This window comes from Oreochromis niloticus, linkage group LG12, assembly GCF_001858045.2.
Source record: "Oreochromis niloticus isolate F11D_XX linkage group LG12, O_niloticus_UMD_NMBU, whole genome shotgun sequence".
In the NCBI taxonomy this organism is placed as follows: Eukaryota; Metazoa; Chordata; class Actinopteri; order Cichliformes; family Cichlidae; genus Oreochromis; species Oreochromis niloticus.
Window position 1 is genome coordinate 26,391,597 of NC_031977.2, and position 26,811 is coordinate 26,418,407.

The window sequence follows — 26,811 nt, forward strand, 5'->3', positions numbered from 1 at the left end:
TTCTAAAAAAGCTTGGCTTAAATGTTCAGTCTTTATCCAAATATGCAAAACTGCATAAAGCTTCGGTGATTGCTCTGATAACAGTTAACACAAGCTATAAATCATTCTGATAACAATTTTCTGCAGAAGGGTTAAAATGAGATTAAAAATATACAAATATTTGCCACCAGAGGATCAAATTAGCTGATAAGGACTGCAGAAAATGGTCAAAATATTTGTTCTGGTCTCATATTTGCTGTATCAGAACCATTTTTGTTGATTGAAGGAAATTAAGACGATTGCAAGGTCTTTTATGGGGGGTTTGTGTTAAAAACTTGTTTTGCACTGAAAATCAAGCAGTCAGAAAAAGCATGTTGTCTCACACATTAGGACTGTGTGTTCATTCGTTTTTTATGAGTCCTGTGTATGCTATCGTGGAAACCCCCTTTTGAGCTACCTTTTATTACTTCTAATCCTAAAAAAAATGTAATAACATTAATATTGTTCATTGCTTATAACAGTAATGATCTGTCTGTAATAGGAGTGATCACATAGGTAACGGTTGACGTCTTTTTTAAGAGAAAAGCCCCCCCCCCCCACACCCCCCTCTCCCACACACACACACACACACACACACACACACAACACACACACACATCCTGGTCTATATTAAAATCTTACATAAATATAGATTTGATACCAGATATTAGTATCATGGAGATAAACTGTACAGTGAGTGGTATTTAACTGGATACAGACAAAGAGATCACAGTGTCTTCTACCTGACCGTCAGTTAATTAATTTCCTGGTGTCTGGTTCGCACAGCAGACACTTTGCTCTGGAGAGCTGTAACCAGAATTCCGCTGAAGAGGTCGCGCAAGGACTTCTGAAGGAGTTCAGCGTCTGTGAGCGGAGAGCAGTGTGTGTGTGTGTGTGTGTGTGTGTGTGTGTGTGTGTGTGTGTGTGTTTCATTCAATGAAACGCAACACCCTGCTTCTCTGTCTGAAGCCTCTTCGGAAACAGGTTTGATTATATTTAAAAGCTTGACCCGGGAGAGAAACCCAAACAACTGTCTGTTCTAACATTAGCAGTGCGGCTGCGGACTACTACGAATTCTATTATTGTCTGGGCTCGGATGTGTTCCAAAAGGCAACTCACATCAAAAAGATTTGCTCTTTTGTCTGCAGTTGGTGGAAAAAAAAAAAAAATCAGTTACCACCAAATAGTAATCTTAATTTGAAGCACTGATGGTATGCCTGGAAAGGCATGCTGGCAGTGGGCCTGTCTGTTCATCATCATCATCATCATCATCATTATTATTATTATTATTATTATTATTATTATTATTATCATTATTATTATTATTATTAAAGAGCACATATCCACGCCATGTGTATAGAGGATGCAAAGCCCATGAGTGCTCATTCTTCCACGCGAGTCACGTGAAAGTGATAAATGATGTGATAGAAGTATCAAACGGGTTGAAATTAAACTTCGGGAACAGTGTTGATTTCAAAACAACAACAAATTTTCATATCAGCTGATACTTTTTTCCATCTTGCGCTTTCTTTCTCTGCAGAGCTGCCTGAGCTCCAAGTATGGTGTTTTCTTTCAAGTATTTTCATATCCTTTAATTATTGCGGCAAAGAGAAAGTTGCTAGTAACGATGTCACCTGATTGGGATTGAAAGAAGTTTGGTAAGGAAGGAAAAAAAATTTCCCCACCCCCATAGAAGAGGAGACCGCCCACCAGAGACAGTCAACCCGAGACCCCTTATAGATTTAAAGAGAGGCTGCATTCTCAGACTGACACTTATTCAACACTGCCACCTTAAGCAGATTACTTTTGCGCTGCCTGTGTCAAATACGTGGTTCACTTTGCCTCTCCATCATGTTTGGGATGCTGAAACACCACCTTCACCCGGGCATTTTTCTCTTGTTCTTATGGCTTTGTCACCTCATGGAACATCAAAAAGTTCAAGGTAAGCTCTCCTTATCAATTTCCTTTTATTCTCTTTCGCTTTTTTTTCTTTTTTTAAAACGTGCACTGCTGTCAGTCACAGAACCCGCGGGGTGTCTTCCACTTGCTGCCACCGAGAAACTTTTCAAAGTTTCTTGATAAAAGTCTTTCTACATCAGGCAGTGCTTGCGTAAAGCGTATAGAAAACAGGTGCCCTGTGGGACACTTCAAAGTGATATTATATGGCAAGTTTTGCAGTCGTCACCAGGCGCGCACACTACAGCCGCCACGCCGTGTTGGGGACAGTCTTTCACAATACCTGAACATATTTTTGCAACTGTGTGAGCGTTTAGCATTCCGCGATGTTGTTGTCAATGCTCCAACAAACTTCAGAATATCCACTGTGAGCGCGTTATTTATACATCCCGCAAGTAGCTTTTCTGTATTGTGTGCAAAAACAGTTGCAGTTTTATACCTATGCAGGTTTTTGACTATGCAGGCTTTTGCACCCATCATTCATGGTTTCGGGGGGACATATTTCAATTCAGCATAAGAAACACACTATCTCATGAAGATTAAAAAAATGTATTTGTGTCTTTGTCGGTTTAAACATGCTGTTACTGTCTGGAGGAAGTAATATTTTTTGGCATGGAACTGGAAAAACTGTTCTGTTTTACATTTTAATATCTCTGAAATAAACTTTACATTGCTTTGTTAATAAGTAAGTCATTGTCTGGTTGCTGTCTGGGATAACATAGTGAGTGAGGCGTTGGAGACGGTGGTGTGTGTAGCCTTGTTACCTAAAGACCGTGGTTTTCTAAAGGAGAAAGATTGGCTGCTATTTAACGCTGTCTAGACGCTCCCGTTTCTGTCCAGTGATAGCAAGCAGACACTGGGAATAAAAGACAACCCCCCTCCGAAGATTCTTCTTACTTTTTTGGTTATGGCTGCATTGTAAGGGCTGTCAGTCACAGTTGGGATAGGCAAGTGTTAACAGTCTCGCAAAAAAAATCAGACAAAATACTGTCGGGAGGGCGAAAAGGGAGGGAGGGAGCGTCTCGGATAATACGGCTGCGTGTGTATATTGAGTCTGGGTCAGCGGGTTTTTAGACGTCCAACATGCGGCATTCGAGCTTTTTTGTTTTTCGTCTACAGCTGGGAACTGTTGGTTGCAGCAGGGGAAAAACGGGAGGTGCCAGGTGCTCTACATGCCCGGGATGAGCAGGGAGGAGTGCTGTCGGAGTGGAAGACTGGGGACGTCCTGGACCGAGGAGGACGTCCCCAACAGCACGCTCTTTAGGTGGATGATCTTCAATGGCGGAGCTCCCAATTGCATACCTTGCAAAGGTGGAGGTGCACTCATTTCCCTTCGTTTTCTCACATTACATGTAATCACTCATTTTGGTTAATGAATTAAACTGGTGTTCTGGTTTGCGTAATTGTCCCATTACTTTACGCGCCAGAATACACACCAGGGGGAAAAATCCTCATTAGCATCACATAACACAGTGCTTTTGTTTTAGAAACCTGCGACAATGTTGACTGTGGGCCCGGAAAGAGGTGCAAGTTGAACCGAAGAAGCAAGCCGCGCTGCGTGTGCGCACCAGACTGCTCCAACATCACCTGGAAAGGACCTGTCTGCGGCTCCGATGGAAAGACCTACAAAGACGAATGCGCACTGCTGAAAGCTAAATGCAAAGGTCACCCCGATCTGGACGTACAGTACCAGGGCAAATGCAAGAGTAAGTAAATGTAACTGTCACCACATTTCTGAAAGCCGAGCGAGCCCGAAAGAATCCGTCGCTTTCTTGTATTTCTTGCATTTCGTGTCATTTTCACACAACTCTCCCAATGTCTTTGTCTCGCCAGAAACGTGCCGTGACGTCTTGTGCCCCGGCAGCTCCACATGCGTCGTAGACCAGACCAACAACGCGTATTGTGTGACGTGTAATCGGATTTGCCCCGAGGTGACGTCGCCCGAGCAATACCTGTGTGGAAACGATGGGATCATCTATGCCAGCGCGTGTCACCTGAGAAGAGCTACCTGTCTCCTCGGCAGGTCTATTGGAGTGGCATATGAGGGAAAATGCATCAGTAAGTCTGCAGCTACACGCATGAAAGCGTGAGACTTTACTCCCCGAGAGAGAGAGAGAGAGAGAGAGAGAGAGAGAGAGAGAGAGAGAGGTGCAGCAGTCACCGACTCTGAAAACTGTTTGAGTGCATTTTCTTTCTGGCCAGCTCTGCAGTAATTCACTGCTCATTTTTGCCAACATTCCAGTGAGGAGGGGGTCTTAGAGAGAATGTGTGTTTGGTAGTTGCTTGTGTTTGCTCAAGAAATGATAGACATCTTATTATTTCCTGATGTTGGCAGCACTTTCCCATTTGGGAAAGAGGGAATGAGAGGGGGAGGGAGATGGAGGAAAACAGGGGAGTGCTGGGGGCCATGAAGACATGCTTCAAGTTTTGAGTCAGATTGATTCTTACACAGATAGTAGTCAATTTCAGTCTTGTAGTCTTTAAAAGGCTAATTAAAAACAAAGATTTCTGTTCCACACCACGAGGCCTTATCCTGTAAAGCAGGATTTAGTTTTTATTCTCTCTAATTCTCTAAAAAACTAGGTAGTCATCTGATCCTGCTTGAAAAACATTCATGATAATTCATCTAATCAAAGATTTCCTCTCTCCTTATTTCCTTTTCTCTTCTTCCAGAGGCCAAGTCATGTGAGGATATCCAGTGCAGCGCGGGGAAGAAGTGTCTGTGGGATGCTCGGATGGGCCGAGGCCGTTGCTCATTGTGCGATGAGTCCTGTCCGGAGAGTAGGACAGATGAGGCGGTGTGTGCCAGCGACAACACCACATATCCCAGTGAATGTGCCATGAAGCAAGCTGCTTGCTCAATGGGGGTGCTGCTTGAAGTCAAACACTTAGGATCTTGCAACTGTAAGTAAATTACAAAAGCAAAATATAAAAAGAAAAGAAAGAAACAAAATCGTCCCCTCCTTCTCTGAGCAAAAGACAATATTCTATGTTGCTTTCCCAACAAAAACCTCCCGTGAAATTGCCCCCCACCTACCACCTACCCTGATTTTCCCTGAGCTCCCATCCCGGCCACATCACCAACCACATCTTAAGCAAGCAGAAAAGACTTGGGGAATGGAAGAACTTGCATGACATTGTCCTCGTCGCTGGCTTTTGTTCTCGTGTTGTTTTTTTGTTTAATTTTCGTTTTGTTTTCACGTTTTCCCAATTCTGCAAATCCTGCTAACAGAAAGATGCGCGAAAAACTTATATCAGCAAACTGTTTGCAGTGGATCTATACTTTCTGAAAAAATAGGTGTGTCTATGGTCGTGCTAGTGACCTGCGGGAGCAGGTTGCCTTAAATCCCATGCAGTATTTTTTCAATCATTAATGGTTTAATGTCCACATCTTTACAGCTTGTAAATTCCATGGTCACATTGTTAATTTCCTGGAAATGGTCTATTTTTTTTTTTTAAATTTTTGGCTATAATCAATTGATTCAAAATGCACTGCCTCTTGTGACATAAACCACACCGCCAACACGTCGGTAAAAAAGAAAGAATATGTATGACGTGCATAAGGTGATTGTAACATTGGTACCATTGATAACAATGATGGATTTGTACACTGAGATTCATGTAAACTGCCTGTCATAGACCAGTGTGAGCCATTTATAAACCCACAAATCTTCAGACAAAATACTAAATTTAACAACAGCTTTGAGGTAGTTTCAAATTGACATTCCAAATTTCTATTTAGAAGATTGTTTGTTTGTTTTTCCTAACTGGCTTAATATAATATGATTAAGGTTTGCAATGAAGTCCAAGGGACCAACTTTATGATCACCTCATGGGCTAAAAGTCATAATTTACAGTGTGCAGATTGAGCATAAGCTTGTAGATCCACGCTCCCTTAATTCCCATCCCATCATCAGAAAAACGTTTATTAGCTAACTCATTCATGCCGCTTCCAGTGATTGTGTTGTGTATCAAAAATCCTTTTGGATTAATGAGGGACTACCTGTGTTTTCATGTATCGTTGCCCTTGTGCTTGCTTGTGTGCTTTTTTATGTGTCCAATGTAAATCTCTTGTGTAAAAAGAAAAAGAATATACCTCAGAACTGTGCTAATGATCTCTGACCTGCTTGCTAAGGTCAGGCTGTGACACAGAGTCCTCCCTCCCTGTTCGTTTGAGCCAGAAGCTAAAATATTAGTAATCGGAGAAAAGAAACTATAGCGAGTCCAAGAACACAAGAGCACTTTTCTGTGTTATGTGTGTCTGCTTTCAGAAATCTGCTCAAAAGAGACCTGAGCCACTGGAACCATCAGCCCCAGTGCCCCTAAACCCGCTTCCCATCCTCCCCCTAACCCACCTTGTGACCTTCCCCTAACCTCCAACTTGCCGATCCTTTCCATTGTCGCTCCTTTTTCTCATGTTGCAGCCCTGACTTGCTCGATTATGTAAATGGACATTGTATAATTAATTGGGGATGCCACAGCAACTGCTGCTGCCAAGTCACACAGACTCTTGCTCACACAAACATAATCATATACACAAAAGAAAGAAACAGAAAGGAGGCTGTGTGCCAGTGGCTTAATTGTGAGATTTATTTTTTTGACAGTGATATTCTGCGCTGTTGTGGTCCATATTCATACAACAGCTACCATATATTCTCCCATATAGCCATTACAGAAGACCAGGAGGAGGATGAGGAAGATGAGGACTCAGACTACATGGCCTATGTCCATTTATCTTCTATACTGGATGGATAGGCTCACATCACTAGGGGAACAGTCCTAGGGCAAGGAATCATGTCCATACTGTACATTATGTGTATGCTTATTTATTTTTTAAAGAAAAAGGAAGTATACATATAGTTCAGTCTGCTAGATGTTTATTTATACTTTTTGTGTTTTATAAATTATACATTTACATTGTCAGGCTATCACCTACCATGATATATTGTGTTACCACTCATTTCCCTTTTTTGTTGTTGTCCCTTTTGCTTTCTTTTTTTATCATGAAGAAATATATTTGTCCAAAGAAAAGCAGTGTTATTTATTTTTCATGGTACCGTGTAAGTATAAGTCCTCTTCAAGCTGTAAATTGCATTCCCTGAGCTGTAAAAAATCCGCTTGTTTCTGTCAAATCTCTATCACAGATGTTTATGTCACACATACATAAATGCATGTTTAGGCTGTGTGTTTATTTATTGGGAAATATATCAATCATTTTATGTACAGAAGTGTGTCTGGTTTGTTTACAACTATAATAACTGACCAAAGGGATTCTCTCAATGGTTTTGCAAAAGAGCACTGTAAATGGTGCAACACAGCAGCGATGGAATAGAAAAGAAAAAAAGAGCCATTTAGTTTTTTCTTTTCTTAGTTTTAAGTTTCTTTCAGTTTTAGCCCTTTAGGTTTGTTTCCACATGGAGACTGTAGACATAATTAAATATAGCTTTTATTTTGTCTCACTACATTAGAGGTAAGTTTTGGGCGATACTTGATTACTTTGGAAACAATGTGCCATTAACATTTGTGAGCTGTCTTCTTGCCAATGTACTCCGTACTGCTCTCACAGAGCTACACTAGGACTAACATACTGCAATTCTCTACACTATATCAGACTTCTTCACTTTGTTTCTTTTTATTTGTTTTTTTTTTCTCCTCAGAATGCATTTTTTTTTTATTTTCAAACATCACAAGAGAAATACAAAATTCTGTTATGAATATATAGTTTTGTATTTTTTATGTAAATGTCATATGTACATACAAAGTTTGATGGTATTTGTACAGATATGAAGAGTGAATCAATAAAAGTTTTTTTTCCTTATACTTTTATCTGACTCTGGTGGATTATTTATTAGTGAAAAACATATGTCTAAATCTATCATAGTTTCAATGCAAGCATTTACTTTAAAGGAATAAAAGACCGGACATCAATCAGATCAAATTAAACCATACGGTTTATAGGCTTAGTCTATTTTGATGGCCATCACTTCACATCATTGTCATGAGATATTTTATTCATTTGGACTGGCTAAAAACTTGAGCTATAAACAATTTCTAAACTTAAAAATGATTTGCTAAAAATGTATATTCATACATATCAGTAAAACTACATATACCTTTACCCAGGGGGTTTTATCAGCATTTCCTGTCACTGAATGTTCCAAAAACGACGTTGTGAATATACAAATGACTGGTGGTGGTGTACTACACAATATTGATATTGTGCAATACACCCCATGTAAAGTATATACATGTATTAAACATATGTTTTAAGAAACAAATCGCTCCGTTTTTTAAGCTGTCATCAGACAAAGCATAAGAAAACGGGCAGAAAAAAGACAAACATAAATTTCAGTGAGTAGACATGAAGCACAAGCAAATTGAAATTCTTCTCAGCGTGCGGGGTTTCCTTCTATTTACACCAAAATAATTGTTCTTTGTTATATAAGAGAGGACTGGCGTAAGTAGATGTCTGGGCGTCCCTTGGTGTGCTATGTGACACATCCAAAAATTCGGTTGGCAAAGTCCTTCATGTACCAGCTGTCTCCGCCACCCGCGCGTACTGTTTGTTCCTTTGCGGTTACCGTACGTCATCGTTGACAACAATCATGGCGTCCTCAATGTCACTTCTCGGATTGGGACGTTTGTCTGCTTTCAATGCAGCTTCTAAAATGTTCTTGAATCCTATCAGGTAATTTTAAATTAATTGTTTATCAGGTTTCTGTTCGCACTTGATACTCTGAGCTGAGTTTGTTTGAATTATTTAACTCCCAAGTCGACTAGAGCACAGAGGCCGTGTGTCTGTTAGCTTGTCAGCGGCAGAGCACTTTAATGAAGATTTTTCTTTTTCTCTTTTCAAAATAGAGGTTTCTCACCTAATGTGGAAGACTTTATACACTAAACAACGTCAGGGCCTGCACGTTTTTATCTCGTAATACACTGGGCTTGTAGATAGCGTCAGTGTCCTTACAGCACCCGCTTGCCCAGCTAATTGGCTAATGCTAGGACGAGCTAGAAATCAGTTTAAAAGCTAACACAATTAAATGGTGCTCACTGGTCTGCACAGTACGTGCTACATACCAGACCGAGACAACTTTATTAAATAAGAGACTCAGCTGACAGCTAACCTTACAATCAGCTGTAGGGAACCTGGAAGCTAACAATTAGCATCAAAGTAATTCACTGCTATTGATAGAATACAGTGCTTCTCTCGCAGTAACAAATCTGTCAGTTGTAGTTTGAGGTATTCATTAAGTATACGCAAAGTGCACATTATATTTGCTTATTTGTAGCCACCAGACCCCAACGATACTAACACAAAGAAAAGTTACCTGTGTTTGTGGAAGGATTTTAAACAGACTGACCCCCGTGCTGCTCCACTATGTGTTCTAAAGTCTTATATTTTCTAATCCTCCAAACACTTTTTGCCACAGTTATTTGCCACAGTTAGTGGGTTTTGTGACACTTTAAAAGTGTACCTCCATATCTTAAAGTGATACTTAAATACAACAATATTTTCCCCATTCAAATTTCCGGCCAGTAAGGGCTATTAAATGCAATGGTCGCTAATTGATGGCTTGCCTGGCAGTCATCAGCATTTGTTTTTAACCATTTCCTACAAGTCTTCCTTTAAAATCTTGAACGAGAAAGAAAGGAGACTGAGCTGGAAGTGGCAGTTGAAGATGCTGACGATCTTTAAATTAAATCTCCCTTTAAGAAAGCAGCTGAAAGAAGAAGAAATATAGTCTTTCAGCTGTTCCTCACATTTTTTTTTAACATTTAGTCAGAGCAGAATTGATGTTGCACAACTGATAAAAATTAATCATTGTCACTGATAAATGCCATTGGATTTTTCCATCATCAGAAATGATTCTGTAAGCTGTTACAACACTTGACAGTTGTATTGACAGTTACTGTCTCCTTTGGGAGTTTTTAAAGAGAAAAATAATAGGATGCATGCCTTTACAACTTTTATTATTCACACACTGGCATTATGTGCAGTGCATTAGCTGAGGTCATTAATAGATACCAGATTAGAATATATAGTGTTACCATGTTGAAAATGAAATAAGAAATTTGTTTTGTGTTAGAGTCTGGAAAGACGGAAATGATAAGAAATCATTGACTTGCACAGTATTTTTCCTCAGCCATGTTGATGAGGAAGTGTCCTATTGCCCCAAGAAACTGACAGGGATAACAGTTAAATGAAAGCCAAAGGGCAAAAAAGAAAAAGCAAATGTATACCCAGTCATCTATGCTGTGTTTTGCAGTCATTGATGGGTTTTGCTACTTTTGTCTCCCCTGCCCTCAGCTTCACCATGATTGTGTGTGTGTTTTTGTTTGTTTCTTTGTTTGTTTCTTTGTTTAAGTGTGTGATTTCTGTGTGTGGGAAGGGAAATGGTTTTACACACGGAGCAGAGCACACAGTTAAACAGATTCAGAGGTAAAGTGGGTGGATGAGGTAAAAAAAAAAAAAGGGAAAAAAACTGCCTTTTACCATGCATGAAAAGTGTTAAATATTTAAAATCCTAAATCTAAAACAACGGGAGAACTACTCTGTTTCATTCTTAAACCAGTTTTGGGTTTCATTTACAGAAGCACAATATACATTTTTATTTAAATGGTCAGAAATCAAAGGAAAGTTCACAGATTTTGGTTAAATAAGGTATAAGAATTATTGCTCTACCTGTATGTTGTGATCGCGAATACACCCCAAAGCTCCTTCAATGCCAGGAAAAACGTGGAGTAGGACTTTATTCATGTGATTAAGCTGTGCAATGATTACACCTGAAACTATGTTTTGTGTCCTTTTTTTTTTTTTTTTTTTACAGTTTTTATTGAAAAAAATCAGACCTGAGACTGTAGTGAAATCTTAACATTCATTTGCAATAAATACAAAATTATGAATATATGGAACGTGCCATTCTGTGATGGCACATTGCCGTTTTGTGATGGGGCACGGCTGCACTTTGACAAAGAGCTTCACAGTCCTCGCCTGACAGTTGACCACAGCCAACATTAAGCACGTCCTGTCATTAGGATGAGAGCGAGAGTCTGCCAGAGATTCACCAGACAGAACTAATAAGTGGCGGGGGGGATTCCCTCCTTGTCGCTTCCTTTTCACTGTACCCCCATCCCACCGCCTCCTCCAAGATCGTCAGCATTTCCAGAGCTTAACTTGTTTGTGTAATTTCTTTGTCACTTGTGTACTTTTGGTGCTTTGTGCTTAGCTTGTAATCACAATGTAATTTTTTTTCCCAGGTCTACAAGCACATCAACACTGAGACTGGCAGAGAAACCGGGACAAGACAGGCAGCTTATTACAGTTGATGAGAAATTGGTAAGAATTCATCCCTGCTCAATCTGAGTTGTACATTGGTGTTTGTCTGATCTTCTGTCTTCCAATTACTCTGCTGGAAAAAAAACTGTTAAAAAACTTTGTCATCTGCTGCCAAAGTGAACTTGTCCCAGACAGTAGGCTTTTGTAACAATATGACAGTGATGACGAATATCATCATTTGTAGTTCTGTTCACAGCTCTGATTATTCCTATCCTCACAGTCCTCCTAGGTTTAAATTGCCAGTTCATGAAAGAAGTGACTACAACTATTTGAATGGCTGAGGAAATTGAATTTTTTTTTAACAGGAGAAGTGGAGTAAAATTCATGCACTTTAATGCAGTTATCTTCACTCAGTCCATTTACAATGTATAGTTTTTTTTTTTACATTATGAATACCCCAATGATATAAATGTGGATACAGTAAATCATAAAAACACCTCACAGAATAGTGCAAAATTATTTTATTAACGTTAACAAAAACTATAGTCTCTGTTGCTTTTAAATACTCAGTCAAAAGATGGAGGGCACTATAGTAAAGTATTGCGATACCATGTGCAGTATGTGTTGTATGTCAGCTTCCCTGCCAGTACCTCCCTGCTTGAACATTTGCCTGGGTCAGTAGTGACTGAATACTGTGATCATTAGCAGTAACACATGATTTCTTTTGCTCTTTCTGAAGTTTCACAGGTTCGTCACTTGTTTGAGGGCTCTTTGTTTGGCATCAACAATTATCAGCTGCTTTGGATGATTGTTTTATTGCCTCTCTTGACAGAACTATTTCATAATGCTTGGTTTGTGCTACTCTTTCAATGTAAAATTAGAACAGACAGGCCCGAGTCAGCCTGTTCTGTTGGTAGCATATGCCCAACAAAATGATTTTGTCTAGACTTGTCGACTTCATCTACGCTGCCTTCATACATTCAGTAAAGTACCCAGCTGCATTAGGAGCTATCCTAATGCAGCTGGGTGATAACAGAATTTTCTAAATCGATGCAGCAGAACGGTAAATGTTGTTTTCTGTGTCATACATTGACTTGCAAAGTAGGCAGTGTTATGTGCCCAATGCTGGTTTGGGACATTTGCTGAAGTCACTGCAAACAGTTTATCAGGACTTTTCACAGCGCTTTCTGTAACCACGGAAAGCTTCATGGAGTGGTATTATCCAAATTAGAATTTGATGTTTACTCATGCACACACGAAACCAGGTTACGGGGGAGATAAGTAATGTGTTTAAAGCTGTGCTAGAAACAGTTTAGCAGGACATCTGTGGTGCAACCTCTTTGAATCTGGATTGTTAGTCAGGCAAATTAAGAAAATTCATCAGGGTTAGCTTGGGCAAATGGTGAAGTCTGTTTTTGTTTTTTGTTTGTTTGGGGGTTTTGTAGTTTTTAAGAGCGATGAAAATGGATTTCTAGTTACACATATATACAAGGGCAAGAAAATGTCTTCTGACATTTAGGATTTCTCAAATCTCTTATCATTTCTGTCTACAGTTTCTGGCCTAGTTTCTGACTTGCGTAATCCCTATGAAAGCAATTTCAGAAAGCCAACTTTCAATGTGATTACTTAAAGATGCTGAAAGATTAAATCCCTATGAAGCCCTGTTCTTCGCTTTTCTTCTTTTACATAGTGTCTATGACTGGTCTGTTTTGGGCACACACTGTTGCTCCAAAAGAACTGTTCCGTTTAAATCAAGCCCCAGTCAGAGAGAAGCTAGTTAACCAGGCAATGGTTACTTTACTGAATTACTTTTTCTAGGATGTAGTATAGCTCTGTTTCACTTTAGTCTCTTTTTTTTTTAGCATTAAGTGCTAAACTATAGTCTAAACAGTGATAACCAAGCATTTGAAGTGGTTAACAACGTACCAACTGTACAAAACAAAGACTGATCTTTGACATTACTGCTTTGTCATAGAAAGTTGAATTAGAAGGTTACGGAGAAAGAGGGAGTTTGGGGAGAATGTGGGAGTCTGTTGTGGACTTGTTTTGGGGCGGGGGAGCAGTATGGGCAGCGTCAGTGTGCTTTTGTCCCAGACCAAAGCTGGCCATACTGGCAGACAAACCTTTGGCTGGGCGGAGTGTCTGTCTCTGTCCTCTCAGTAGGGGCCACAGAGAGGCACAGCAGAGGAGAGGAAAAAAAGGGCCTCTAAAAAATGTGTGTGTGTGTTGGGGGGGTGAAAGAAAAGAAACTAGCATGGAAAAAAGTTTGTGAGACACCCTGAGACTCACGAAAAAGACAGTGGCCACTTCAGTGTTGTCGGCCACAGAGGTTCCTTTGTAGCATGCTGTTACTGGCGACGAGGGGAAGTACTCTAATGTTCACCCAGACAGGCCGAAAAGAGAGGCCCTCAGCTGTTTACAGTACAGTGGCCTCCGTCTCACGTGGTAGAAGGCATTGAGAGCGCTCTCCCTTTTGGGCATTCAGCGTATGTCAGCACGCTAGTCATTCATCAGGCTGTCAATAAGTGTGAATTGCTTTCTGGTTTGACCAATCAAAGAAAGATCTCGATCCACTGAGAGGTTATTCAGGGTTTGCATGCCGTCTCTCTCGACCAGCCTGAGGAGAAAGTGGAGTGCTGCTCGTCGCGTAGTGAACATTTCTGAATAAACTCGTTCAGATGATGTTGCATTTTGGCCTGGGCAAATGATATTTTGAATTCACTCCAAAAACTCTGCATGAACATTTGTCTGATACTCATTATCTTGTCCTTAGTTCTCGTGTGTCCAGAAAATGCAGACTTTACAAGAACATAGATCTCTACATTGTGTTTGGCCATCTCCATTACAGACGAATTTAGAATCTCCTGCTGGGTCAAAAATCAGGGAAAAGGACATTTAAAGTGATTTGGACTGCAGACAGAAAAAAGTTTTAAGTAATGATTAGTCACAGAAAGTTTTTATACTGACAGGGATAAGTCCAACTGCCTTTCTGAAACTGTCTTTCTAAGTGTCATTCACTAAAATTGCGTGGTTTTTTTGTTTTTTTCAAGTTAAGAGTAATTGTAAAAAAAAAAAGTATGACGATCTGCTTCTGTTGTTCATCTTATATGACAATAAGTAAAGTAGCTGTGGGTTTTAAACTGCTGACCAAGCAAAACAAACAATCCTTCCTTCCTGGCTGTAATTGGGCCTTTGGCATACATGCAGGTAAGCATGGTCAGTGCGTATATAGTTAGGGCTACTTGATTTTGGCAAAAATCCCACCTATTACGGTCATTCACATTTTAGACTTTAGAAAAAACAAAATCAAAAGATTTATTGAGTATAAAAGAGTGCATGTTTTTACACTAGATGTATGGAAAAAAGAATCAAGCAAGAGCATCATCTTGAAACGGTATTTGCTTTTTCTTTTTCTTTTTTTGCTTAAATAGTAATTGAAAGCTAAATTTGTAATTGAAATAGCATTTTGATAAGTTACAGAGCCTTACTTACAGTAAAGTCGTTGCAGAGGAGATGATTTTGATTTTAGGGTTGACTAAGAACGTCTTTAGGAGGTGCCAAAAATTGGTAGGTTTTGTAGGATTTGAGTGTTTTCATCTCTTTCCCCACATTTAAAGCTTTAAATTTGACTTTTATGAGCAAAGTTTCTGGGCCATTGGCTGATTTTCAGAAATTATGCCAAAGAAAAGGACGTGCGTGATGGTCCACCAGTGCCCGTAGCTGTTCCCCGGCGTGCCCATGCCGACCTGCTTTTGTTTGTAATTACTGTTTGATTAAGCATGCTGGGCAGCTCCCAGTGTCCGACTGGCTGGCCAGTGATACACAGCTTTACACGGAATGTCTACGACCGCAGTCAATTAGAGTCAGGCCTTTTTGCTTTACTCTCTGGCCCTTTGCAGAAACAACTGTGGTTATAACCATAACAGCTGCTTCAATATGCAATACAATATCTCTCACTAACGCTTGAGTCTTGCGAACAGAACGTCTACTTCTCCTTCAGCCGTGGCCAAACGCGCTCTCTCTGTCCACATAAAGGCAACACCATAATCTTAAAGCGCTTGTGAAGCCTTGTTATAGAGTTCTCTAAAGGCACTAGGGTTTTATGAGCCAGAGAAGGACGGTTATTAGACCGTGGGGAATTGAGTAAAAGGAGGAACGACAACAGCAAGAGGAGAGTGTAGGTATGTTCACTCGATGCTTGGCATGTTTACGTTTGCTAAGTTTTTGATTTCTTTATTTATTTATATAATTTAGAGAACAGCATTTCCTTGGCGAGATGTGACATCACATCTGGCTAAAAGATGTGGGGTTCCATTGCGGTAAGGTAGTTGAGTCTAAAAGCCTGTTGTCGGTTGTTTTTAAAGACAGAAATTGAAATCAGATTGAACGATCTTGTGGTTGAAACGTTAGGATTTATTTTCGCTGTCAGACTCCCTGATACAAAATAATTGTTTTGCAAGTGTCAAAATCCTTTCAATCACCACCACAGTCCCCCCCACACTTGGGAAATGGGTGGGGAAAAAACAAAAACCTAAAACCCACAAAAACTGCTGTTCTAGCTATGAGGACATTGAGCACCACCACTTTAAGTCTGCAGTACAGGCGTGAATATCCTCTGTCGAGCCTCAGAGACAGAGTGACCTACAGTGGAGCAGACCACATTCACCACCCCATCAACCCGCTTTTCACTCCCTTCCCTCCTCTTCCAGCCTTCCTCCTTCCTTTGCACATAGACAATTTAAGTATCTGTTTTGTCTGGTTGCCCTCTTATACGGCGCACTTGTGCAAAAAAAAATCTCTGCTGAAGTTTGAAGTAGTGGCTGAGAGGATGTTGGTCTTTGATGAATGGCAGACAAGAGGTTTTATTATGTATCATCAACTAAATAGTATTTCATTCATTAGCACTCTCTTCCATAGACTAACTCTCTGAAGAGGACTCCTCAGCTGGGGAGTTTTAGGAAGTGTCCAACTGCTAAGTGTTGTGTTTGCAGATTGGATGAAAAAGGATTGCTACTTCTGTTTGACAACACTTCAATTTATTCATTAGTTGTAAGCTACCAGCTCTTTTTGTAATTTTGCAAGCTGCTTTTGGTATTCATAAAATCCCCCCCCCCAGAGTCAGAGCCTTAACATGCACTAGGAAATAATGCTTAAATAGTGTTGCTCTGTCTTATAGCTTTAAGTTATTGTTTTTTCCTCACAAACTTGTACTCAACTAAGATTTCGAAACTTAAAAAGCTATTCACAATTCACAGTAACATTAAATTGAAATGGGGCAAGTCTTTGCTTGACGCATTCTCATAGTTTGGGCTTATTTATAAATTGTTTTATTATAAAATGACATTTGAGATGCTCAGACAAACAAGTGTGTTGCATCCAAAATATTCATAAATGACCCCTCCTCTCGCCTCTCTTTACCAGTATGTGTAATGTGAAATACAAGATGACTTTCATATACCAGCTGCTTCTTGTTCTCCAATGTTGAACCACTCCCACACATGAGCAAGCAGCATAATATTTGTTTCTATTAGAGATGCCCCCAGTGTCCAGTCAGTAATTGGCACACTTTTTCCACTTCAAAGACGTCTGAAGGTGGGAACCGGCCGAGGCTGATGAGTGAGGCTCTTGGTCTGGGTGTGGGCTGGACAGTGGGGGGTTAGGGGCGATGTGTTTGGGCTTTCGGCACATGCTGACTCAACATGATTCAGCTTTGGTGACCTTTTGACCCCTCTGGGTGCCAAATTATAGATTTGGCATACAGGTATACATCCTATGATGAGCTTATTTGTGTGGTGGCAGCCCTGGTGTCTATAAAAATGTGACGGTGACGCTAGAAATGTTCTGCCAGAGCTAGTCATCCTTTGTTTGCTTGTTTGTCTGTTTGCTTGGTTACTGTACTAACGGGAAAATACACTGTGTACTTCAGCTGAGAATTGGAAACCTTAACAAGTCTAAAAAACATGACGCCAGTAATAATGTTTAGGTAATGTGAGCAGGGCTGTTTAGGGGAACAGACATTAACCAGTTAACCACAACATTAAGACCAGGACAGGTGAAGTGAATAACAGCGATTATCTCATTGCACTGCAATGTTCTGCTGGGGAAACTTTGGTTCTGGCATTCTTGTGGTGCCATCCTAGCTGCATTAAACATTACAAATAGCCCAAAGTGCTGACCTGTCCTCCAAACTTGGCAGTACGGTTGAGGAGCCACAGGGAAGTGACCAGAGAGCACGGAGTGTAAAAGCACAACACCATCAGACTTGATCATTTGATACCAGCAGCTCCATCGTTATTGTTGGCAGTTAGGAATTTGGAAACGCTGAGTATGTTGAATGCTCATTTATGGATGATTCATAGGTCAGTGTCCAATGTTAACAAAGACCTGACTGAAATTGATTGAAAAAGGAACCAATGTCTAAAGGAAAACTTTAAAAGACCTTCAGAAAGCCTGGACAACTTTTGCTCAAGATCACTTTGAAAAATTACTCCTTGGAAGATAAATAGAAAGAAGAGTACTGTATATGCCAGCAGAAGAGTGCCGAATAATGTTTATATATGAGCTGAACAGGTAAAAAAGTATCATGGCTTATGCCCGGCTCTTTAAGCCCTTAGGAAAAAGAAGGGGGAAAAAAACAACCCAGCTACAACTGCAGCCCTGTGGGGGTCACATAAGGCCATATATGCTACTGGCCTTATTGTACTCTGGCTGAAACAATCAAATCAATAATCGTCCTCTGTATCCATCCTGTACTCCATGTTTTCTCACCTATCTGGTTTATTGGACACCTGATCATTCTCATAACTGATAACCGAGACGTCCCGGATCATTGTAAGAACAGATGTGGCATTCCTTTATTTTATGTTTAAATAAATATTTTGTTTTAGTAACCTGTGGGAGTATGCAGTGATTAAGTGAAAAGACAGGGGCAATTAGTTCACGGAGTGATTAAACAGAAGGTCTTTATATGCACCTGTTTTTAATTCTTTGCCAAACCTGGGTACTCTGCAGCATAAAGAGCTGTTCTGTGTTCCAAGCAGTAGATATTTTCATCAAAATGGAATTAGATGAATAAAATAAATCATAAAATTTATGATTTATATTGCTTTACTTGGACATTTTCTCAAACATTTTTCACAAACTGATTTCAATATTCTTTCTTTTCTTTTTTTTAAATCTTTTTGGCAAACCACTTTTTAGGGTAAAATACATTTGATCTCTTTCATTACCTTTTCAGGAATGCAATGTATACCACAAAAATCCTTAAACCTTTATTGTGTTTGGATTAGATCTGCAGATAATATCAGGAATAATATGAAAAACACATTTTATGTCACAGAGCAGGCAAAGGTGGGTTTAATATCCCTTTGTATAAACTGTGGGAAATGAACTGCAGGAAATGTAGACATTCACCTGCAAATCATCTGAAGCTGACAAGATCGGTTAAACAATATGGGAAGAGTGGAGGCTGGAAGAACACTTAGAGAAACAGACATCCACACCCGGCATCTTGACTTCTTCAGCAATTAAAATAGGCCATAGTCTTTGTCTTCATTGGCGACTGGTTTCTATATTTGGAAAAATAAGTGAGCCGGATTGAAGATGGCTTTGAGAATAGAGCTGTCATCTCAGCATGCCAGGTTTAAAGACTTTGATGCAGTTATACCAGTCGTTGCAAGTCAGTTTACGGGAAGAAACCTCTTCAACTGGTGTACAAGCTTCTTGAATATAGATATTTAGTGCATAAACACACATCCCTTGTATATTAGTTTTGAAGGTGAACTCTGTGTTTCTTGAAGCTAAAATAAAAGAACTAACACCATAATAATTCTCCAAAGTTTTTATGTACCGCTTCTATAAATTATGCACTACTATGCAGGCTGCTGATATATGATAAACCTTCACACTCAAGTATCTGTTGTCCAAACTGGACTTCCAGGTGCACATTTGGTTCTGGTTCATCTCCTTCAAACATGAACTGATCATCAATGACCAAAGAAGGAAATGAAAATAAATGGAAATTAGACCAGTAGATTCCTATGTCAGGAAGATAGACATTGCAACTCTTTGTATTAAAATATTCAGTTTTATTGATCACAAGCGACACTGTAGGTTATTTACAACAAGCAAGCCACTTTTGTATTATGACAGTTGAAAGAAATAAGATCCCACTGATATATTTTCAGAAATCTGTCTGGTCTGTTAATCACCCGTCTAGACAACAGTTTATCTAAACCGTGCCAGTCTTGATTGGACCCGAATGAGTATAAAATCAAGTTTGAGGTTGTTTGAAGGAGTGCTTTTCATATTTTGGGTCAAAGTTGTTCTGTTATCTGCATTTCCTTCTGAGCGACCGCTGTCTGCTGCCCGCAGTGTGTGAGTGTGTGGAGCCACAAATACAAAAGTCTGTTCATCTATATTTGTATATTTTGATTGATAGTTATTCATTCCCAAGTCTCGCACATCTTAATTTCAACCATCACAACTAATGGCCAAACCTGTACCCTAACCTAAACCTATTTGTGACTTTAACCCGAAAGCCAAGTCTTCACCCTCAAACAGGCCTTTAAAAGGAGGTGGGCCAGCCAGAAATGTTGTCACTTTGATCTAAAACTCAAACTGATTTCCACAAAGGCAGATGGACATTATTTATGTGTTATGTTTGGTTTCCTGTGATATATGACTTCATTCTCTCATGTTGTTTGGATGAGCAGTTCCCGAGACTGAACAGACAGGCACGCATGCATTTAGCGAATGTATCCTTAAAGGTGGCCTCGTTTCAAGAGATGAATGATTGCCTGCATGTGTTCGAGTGGACATCAGTAAAGTGTAGCTACATAAATAATCTGGGTTATACTTTCTTTGAATGGATATTGCACTAATCAATAAAATGTAGATAAATGTTTAATTTGGAGGTATTTGGGCATCCAGCTTCCCTCTATAAAACTATTCTTTATCATTTTCTTTCTTTGGAACTCACCATTTCCTACAGTTTATCCACCAGACCTAGGCAGACTGAGATTTCTGTCTTGTTTACACCAAAAATTTCCATCCCAGTTCTCTGTTGGAGAATTAGGGGTACTAGCTTTCAGCATTCTGGTGGGCCCAGTGGCCCCACAGCGACAAGCCCCTGTGCTCTTTATTTGGCACATAGCCTGGAGGTGTCAGAAATATCGACACGCTTTCACGTGACGGAGATTTTGCCAGCCATTACCCCCCCTCTTTGTTAAGCCCTGCATTCTGTCTGCCCAGCCAGGTATTGTAGGGTCCCGTTAAGGCCCTGTGAATAGTGTCAAACTTGATAGTTCTCATTTCGCTTCCTGTACATGGCAGAAGAAAAAGTGCCCACCGTGTGGGTTTTCCTTTTGTGACGGTCCTCTCTAGTCTTCCTGGGAACACACCGCATTCCAGCCACAATCGTTCCTTTTGTGAATCTGGGTATTGTGGGTGAGCTTGTTATGCCGATAACCCTCCAAGCTTTCAGGGTAATGCATGCAAATATCAGAAGTCTAGACTTGTATTTTTGCAAACAATGCCAAATAAGCAAGCAGAGGGTTTTCAGTGATTTGGAAGAGCATTTGTTTTGACACATTCTCCTTTTTTGTGCTCATCCACACCCAACCTTAGGTTGTGCTACATCTGGAGAAATTATTGCAACAGGTTACGATATATGTCACGTATTTTTCACAATAATAGTTACATGTAACTACAGTGTGGCCTGCTGATCCCAACAGTGTCATTTCTAATGTGTCTCATAGAGGGACGTAACGGGTTCAATCACCTAGAAAAGACCACAAATTCCACGTTTTATAAAACTCTGCAGGTTTTTCTTAATGCTCTCTTTTAGAATAGAGAAACCTTTGGAGCATAGCCTTTTGGAAATAAAACGTTACAACTTGCAGACATTTTAAAGCATTTTTGTTCACCTGCTGGAAAAAAAAGGAAAAACCCTTCATCTTATTTTCTTGCTGTTTAACACTGTCTTGTGTGTTATTGTGTCATGAACCATTACCCCCTCTGGGTGAAGAGAACATGTTTTCTTCCTCTTTGTGACAAGAAGGAATTGTTCGGGTTAAGTAGATAGGGCAGCCGGAAATAATTACCAAGCGCTTGTGACGGTTTTTTTCCTCCCCCCCTTTTGTTCGTCTTTTCCCTTTCATTTTAACGATCTTTTCAGTGTTCAGATCTTGTTTATGATTGCATGGCAAAAGATGTTTCACTGAAACAAGCAGTAGTTTAGCAGTTGGACCTGTAATTTCCTAGGCTTAAATACCGTTGGAAGCTCCTTTGCCAAGGGGAAGATGGGCTTTTGTGTGGAGTTCATGCAAAATGACCCCTTTCTACAAATCAACTGGCAGATGACAGACAATGATGAAAATTTGATTCTTTGAAGTTGTAATGGCCATTGAAATGTGTAAAATTCTTGTATTGAAAGGAAAGCTCCCTGGAAAGCCCTCAGTCTTGGGTGGCTGCTGCCTGCGTGCTGGGAGGTTCGTCTGTGTTTTGTCGCCGACTTCCCATTGCTTGTTTGCTAATTCCCTGAAGAATTGGACCAGATCTTTGATAGGAGCTCCAAGGGGCTCCAGTTGCTCAGGAATATGCATTCAGTGCACCCACAGACCCTTCCTCATCCAATTGTCGTGCTTTGTAGGAATTAATTTCATTTATGGCCATTATATTTCTTGTTTTATATTTTACATTTTTTTGTTCTCTAACTTCACGATTAACCTTTTCACAAAGTGTACGTACGCCCGATAACCAGTACCACTGCAGACAAAGTCCAGACCTACACAGCTACAAGTACATTCATGCACTTTTTTGTACTTTCTTGGCAATGTATTCATGAAAAAATCAAGCCAAGAGAGATTTGCTATATATACAAGTAATGGTGACTAATGGTGTAATCTTTTTGTTAATGTCAACATGTGCAAAAATGTTATTTAAAGAACAAGAAATAAATAGAGAAAACAGAACTACCACAAAAAACAAAAACATGGGAAAAAATAGAATAAAACCCCATCCTACCATAGTTTTAGGAATACACCTTGATTTGTATTATTCTCAGTAATTAAAAAGACAATTTGAACTATTTAAGGCTCTAATATATACTCTTTACACACATTAAACAACTGTTTGTTGTGGTATTGGTGTAAAAGAGAACGATAGTAAAGGTAATAAAGGCAAATTAATTAGTTATCAATAAAAAACATTAAATAGTTATTTTGTTTCTATTTTTTTTCACATGTGAAATACTTGTTTTTAAATCTCTTTTCAAATTAACAATATATGATGTAATCACAAATTTTGTTACTAATTAACACTAAAATGGTACACATCTATATTTGACTTAGTAACATCTCCAAACCAGTGCAGACAAAGTTAAAGCTGAGGAAAGATTCAGGGATAGTTGTTCACACTTGTGCTGCCAGTAACAACCTAACCTTTAGCTTGTTTTATGGCACCTATAAAACAAAGTTTAAAAAAAAAAAAGTATTCAATTCTCAGACTTTTTTGTATTTTATTGTTCTTTGACATCAAAGATGTACTGAACCCCCTTTTTCCACCTTAATATTTTACAGTGGGAATAAATCTAAGAGATTGATGTGCAGTACAAAAATATAAAACATGAAACAGTTGATTACATAAGTAACTTTTATGGCTATTAAACATTTTCCTGACCTCTGTTCTCCTGACATTTAGCTCTGAAAACATGTTGCTAAAGTCGTATTTTTTATACCTGCAGGCTGACATCAAGTGTTTTCTTTAAGAAAAGCTTACATTCCACATGAACTCCTAATGTTCGTTCGCAAGGAGAGAAGAAGTCATGAATAATCTAATCAAAGTAGAATACTTCATATGGACTGCTGGCAACCAAAAACGTGGTGGTGTTCGGTTTTTGGGTTTTTTTTAATAAATGGAAATTATTTATTAATTTCTTGTAAATCTGTAATTGCCAGAGTTTTCAGCCTTAGTCACACAGGCCTAGAGCTCAGTTGGCGACTGCTGGGCAGCAACTGGTAAATAGAGAAAAATGTGTATTCCCCAACTGGTTATGAGTCACTGTGAAATCAATTGTTAAAGCCAAAGTCATGAAGGCCTAGAGGCTGGCCAGTGACCGAGTGGGATCCACGAGGGAAAAGACTGTCTGTGGGAGTTTGCTTGCTGTTGTTGGTGAAATTGTTTGTGAAGCGGTACATGTGATGCACAGATATCTTCCCATTTGCTAAGGTGAAGATTGTGAAGATTGCAACCCCTTCAAAGTAAAAGTTTCACCCTTTAAAACATGGCAGCTGTCCATCTCTCTGTACCTTTTCCTTTACTCTGCTGGAAGCTTCACAGTCTGTCACCTTCTTAAAAATCAGGCTCTGGTTGTTAAAGGGCACAACTTTTAATGTGAAGATGAACGTTTTGCATTTCCAGTTTGGAAAGTTGCAAGTCAGCATCTGGAATATGCAGAACACCATCAGTAACCAGTGTGACTAGTACTACTGTGTAGTTATAGTAATTGTAATTAATTGAATACCAAAATAAAGTATCTCATTGCATAGCTTAAACTGTCACACAGTTGCCAGTTAACAGTGAAACATCACAGCTGACAATCGGTAGGAAAACCTGTCTAACCAACAGGATTTGCAGCACATTTGTGTTCAGTCATCTCACATCTCCACCAACCAAAACTTGTAAACCACGCTTCTGTTTTTAAGTCAGGGAGTTGTTACACAAGCATGCATGAAAAGGAGCATTTGAGGGGTTGTTTTCACATTGTTTATTACAAATGACTTGCAGAACACAAGAAGTAATGGGGACATTACATTGGTTGTGATGCTGGATAGTTACATGAGGTCAAACTTTAGACATTAGAAGCACTCTGCTGGTTTAGATTTTTATCCTGGTGTTTTGTTAGTTTATTTAGTTTGTTACCTAAAGTTTATTCTGTTTAATTTCTGTGTCCTTTAGGACATCACCACTCTGACAGGAGTTCCAGAGGAGCACATCAAAACTCGTAAGGTTCACATCTTTGTGCCAGCCAGGACAGCCATGCAGTCCGGAGTGAACAGTACCAAAAAGTGGAAGATGGATTTTGATACTAGAGAGCGCTGGGAGAACCCACTGATGGGCTGGTCCTCAACGTGAGAACCTGCCACCTCCACCTCCTGATTCCTACAGCACATAAACTGACATTATAGAACCTCTGCACACAGTTGTTGAATTTTGGACTCTAATACCTTATATTTCTATTTTAGAGCTGATCCCTTGTCCAACATGGTGCTGTCATTCTCCTCCAAGGAAGATGCCATTGCTTTTGCAGAGAAAAATGGTAAAGAATTTTTCAGCCTTTAGTTAAACAATATATCTGTTTCATCATTTTAAAAGTGACAAAACACTGTAACAAAGAAGTCAAGAAATAAGTCTCACCACTCAGTAGTCCTCTACAAACAGGCACATAGATTTTATGATACATAAAAGCTCCATGTATCGACTCATCAGCAACTTAAATAGTTTTTATGTGGATTCTCTTCGACCATTAACTCTCAGCAGTGAAATGAGCAGACTGTTGGACAGGCAGTAGTTCACTTTTACATACTGCTGGTGGTGTTTAGAGTTGTGTTGTCAGTAGTTTTGTGGCATTTACCCCATGTATGATGTAGCTGGACTTAAAATGGATCAGTGTACACTTTGGTCATGAACAGTTTTAGGGCTTTGTCCATCTACAGCTCATTTCCTCTGGTCTGAATCAGTTGAGTTTGTACGCTTTTAGCCTTTTCTTGTGATTTTTAGGGTTCTTTTCACATAAAAAACACAAAATTAGCCAAAATGCAAACCATGCGAGTGGAAACTTAACAGAGACTTAACATTGATTTTATGGTTAGTTGCTACAGTTTTGTAATCTGAATGTTTGTGGTATTTCTGACCCAGAAAGCAAAGCATACCTGGGCTATGGGAAGGCTGTTTGGGTTGGATCCAGGGTTGATCACGTTCTCACCATAAATGAACCACTCTGGAGTTTGTTTGGAACTCCGAAGGGTCTCGGTGCAGTTTACTGCACCTGAGTGCGTTTACTGTGTTTACATCTGCACAAACGAATCGCACGGAAACGAACCAGAGTTTGATTAAACTGTGCAGGTGTCAAAACAACCTCAGCTACTGCATCTAACACAACTGACCATCCAGAGCGGTAACATCAGTATTTCCACGGTCATGTTTGCATATTTTAACATATAAATCATTTACAGTATATAGTTATTTATATATCAGGGGATATATAAACTGTGAGGAGAGATGCACCTGTGACCAGATTCTTTTAGGTAACTTTTTTTTTTTTTTTTAAGCACAGATTTGGTGTTCCCAGTTGACCTTTTTAACCAAAAATGGTGATGGTGGTGATCCAAGCACCTGTCATATACCAGATAACAAGGTGTGGGCGTCATGACAACTAATAAAACATCAAAGGAATGCTTTTAATGGGCCAACCAGCTCATTAGACAATCGACTACAGCCCTGTTTTAGTAAAACAAAATGAGGTGGTTTTCTGTGGAGCTCTAATCAAGTTCATTTTTGACTCAGAATTGAACCATCTGGGAAAGTTTGTTGAAACCAAGCAAAGGAAACGGGCTTACTCTGTTTATTGCACCGAAGAGATTAGAGCTGGTCTGACTACACACAGCTCGTTGATGTCTACAAAACACCTCATTGTGGTTGGAGCTCGTCCAAAAGGAACATACGTGACGTTATCAGCCCCATCACTTACTCTGATGTTTTCTTTCAGGTTGGAGCTACGACGTAACAGACAAGAGGACCTCAAAGCCACGGGTGAAATCCTACGGAGCAAACTTCTCCTGGGACAAGAGGACCCGGCGGTCCGCCAAGTAAACTGAAGACACCCACCTGTTGGGTGGCCTGACCTGCAGCAGACCTGTATCATTCTTGTCAATAAATGCATAATTATATATGAGTAAACCAAACATTTGTGCCATAATCGCTTTTCTTCAAACATTCACCTCATTACCGACTACCTAATGTAGTCCATCCAATTAATGAAGTGTTTCCTCTCCAAGTCGAGCTGTGCAACAGCAAAACAAAGGGGAGGGTATTATTACAATCTGAACCTGTTTAAAAACAGGGATAAATACGTCTGTAGGCCAAAAGCAGTGACATTTTTCCTGTGTGAGTGTTTGTTTCCATCCAGTTACCCTGATTGTTTCGATGTTTGGAAAGCTGCACAACTGGAATTTAAATAGGACCTTGCAACATCTGTGCAGCAAAGTCACGTCTTTTACAATCCAAATCCAAAAAAATGTTAACTATCTTCACCTTTTTAATGAGGCGTGCAACACTAACTTGGATTTTGATTTCACAAGGATTGGAACAATAATCCACATGAAATTAGAGCTGGAAAATATTCCTGAGTCATAGTTTAGGTTTGTAAAATATCAAAAAAATTTTGCCTAATTTCTCTGAATTTAAAAAAAACAAAACAAACAAACAGGATATTAGAACCTTGCCAAATATTCATTTAACCAATGGCAAATAAAAAGCTACAAATCCTGATGAGTTGAAAT

The 26,811-nt window shown here is 39.6% G+C and overlaps 2 protein-coding genes across 3 annotated transcripts; both read left to right on the forward strand.

The window, feature by feature from the left end:
* The first annotated feature begins 1,756 nt into the window (after window positions 1-1,756).
* fsta (follistatin a) lies at window positions 1,757-7,794 on the forward strand. 2 transcript variants are annotated; one of them, XM_005473553.4, is made up of 6 exons: window positions 1,757-1,960; window positions 3,094-3,291; window positions 3,462-3,680; window positions 3,808-4,032; window positions 4,648-4,878; window positions 6,641-7,794. In XM_005473553.4, exons 1-6 carry the CDS (start codon window positions 1,870-1,872, stop codon window positions 6,727-6,729), a joined length of 1,053 nt encoding a protein of 350 aa, XP_005473610.1. In that variant the 5' UTR covers window positions 1,757-1,869; the 3' UTR covers window positions 6,730-7,794. The 2 variants fall into 2 exon arrangements, with proteins under 2 accessions (XP_005473610.1, XP_003451067.2); XM_003451019.5 differs by having other exon boundaries at window positions 3,094-3,285.
* A 712-nt stretch (window positions 7,795-8,506) lies between these two features.
* Window positions 8,507-26,214, forward strand: ndufs4 (NADH:ubiquinone oxidoreductase subunit S4). Its single transcript, XM_003451018.5, has 5 exons — window positions 8,507-8,662; window positions 11,233-11,311; window positions 24,209-24,381; window positions 24,496-24,569; window positions 26,019-26,214. The coding sequence occupies exons 1-5, from the start codon at window positions 8,580-8,582 to the stop codon at window positions 26,120-26,122; spliced, it is 513 nt and encodes a 170-aa protein (XP_003451066.1). The 5' UTR covers window positions 8,507-8,579; the 3' UTR covers window positions 26,123-26,214.
* The last annotated feature ends 597 nt before the right edge of the window (window positions 26,215-26,811 follow it).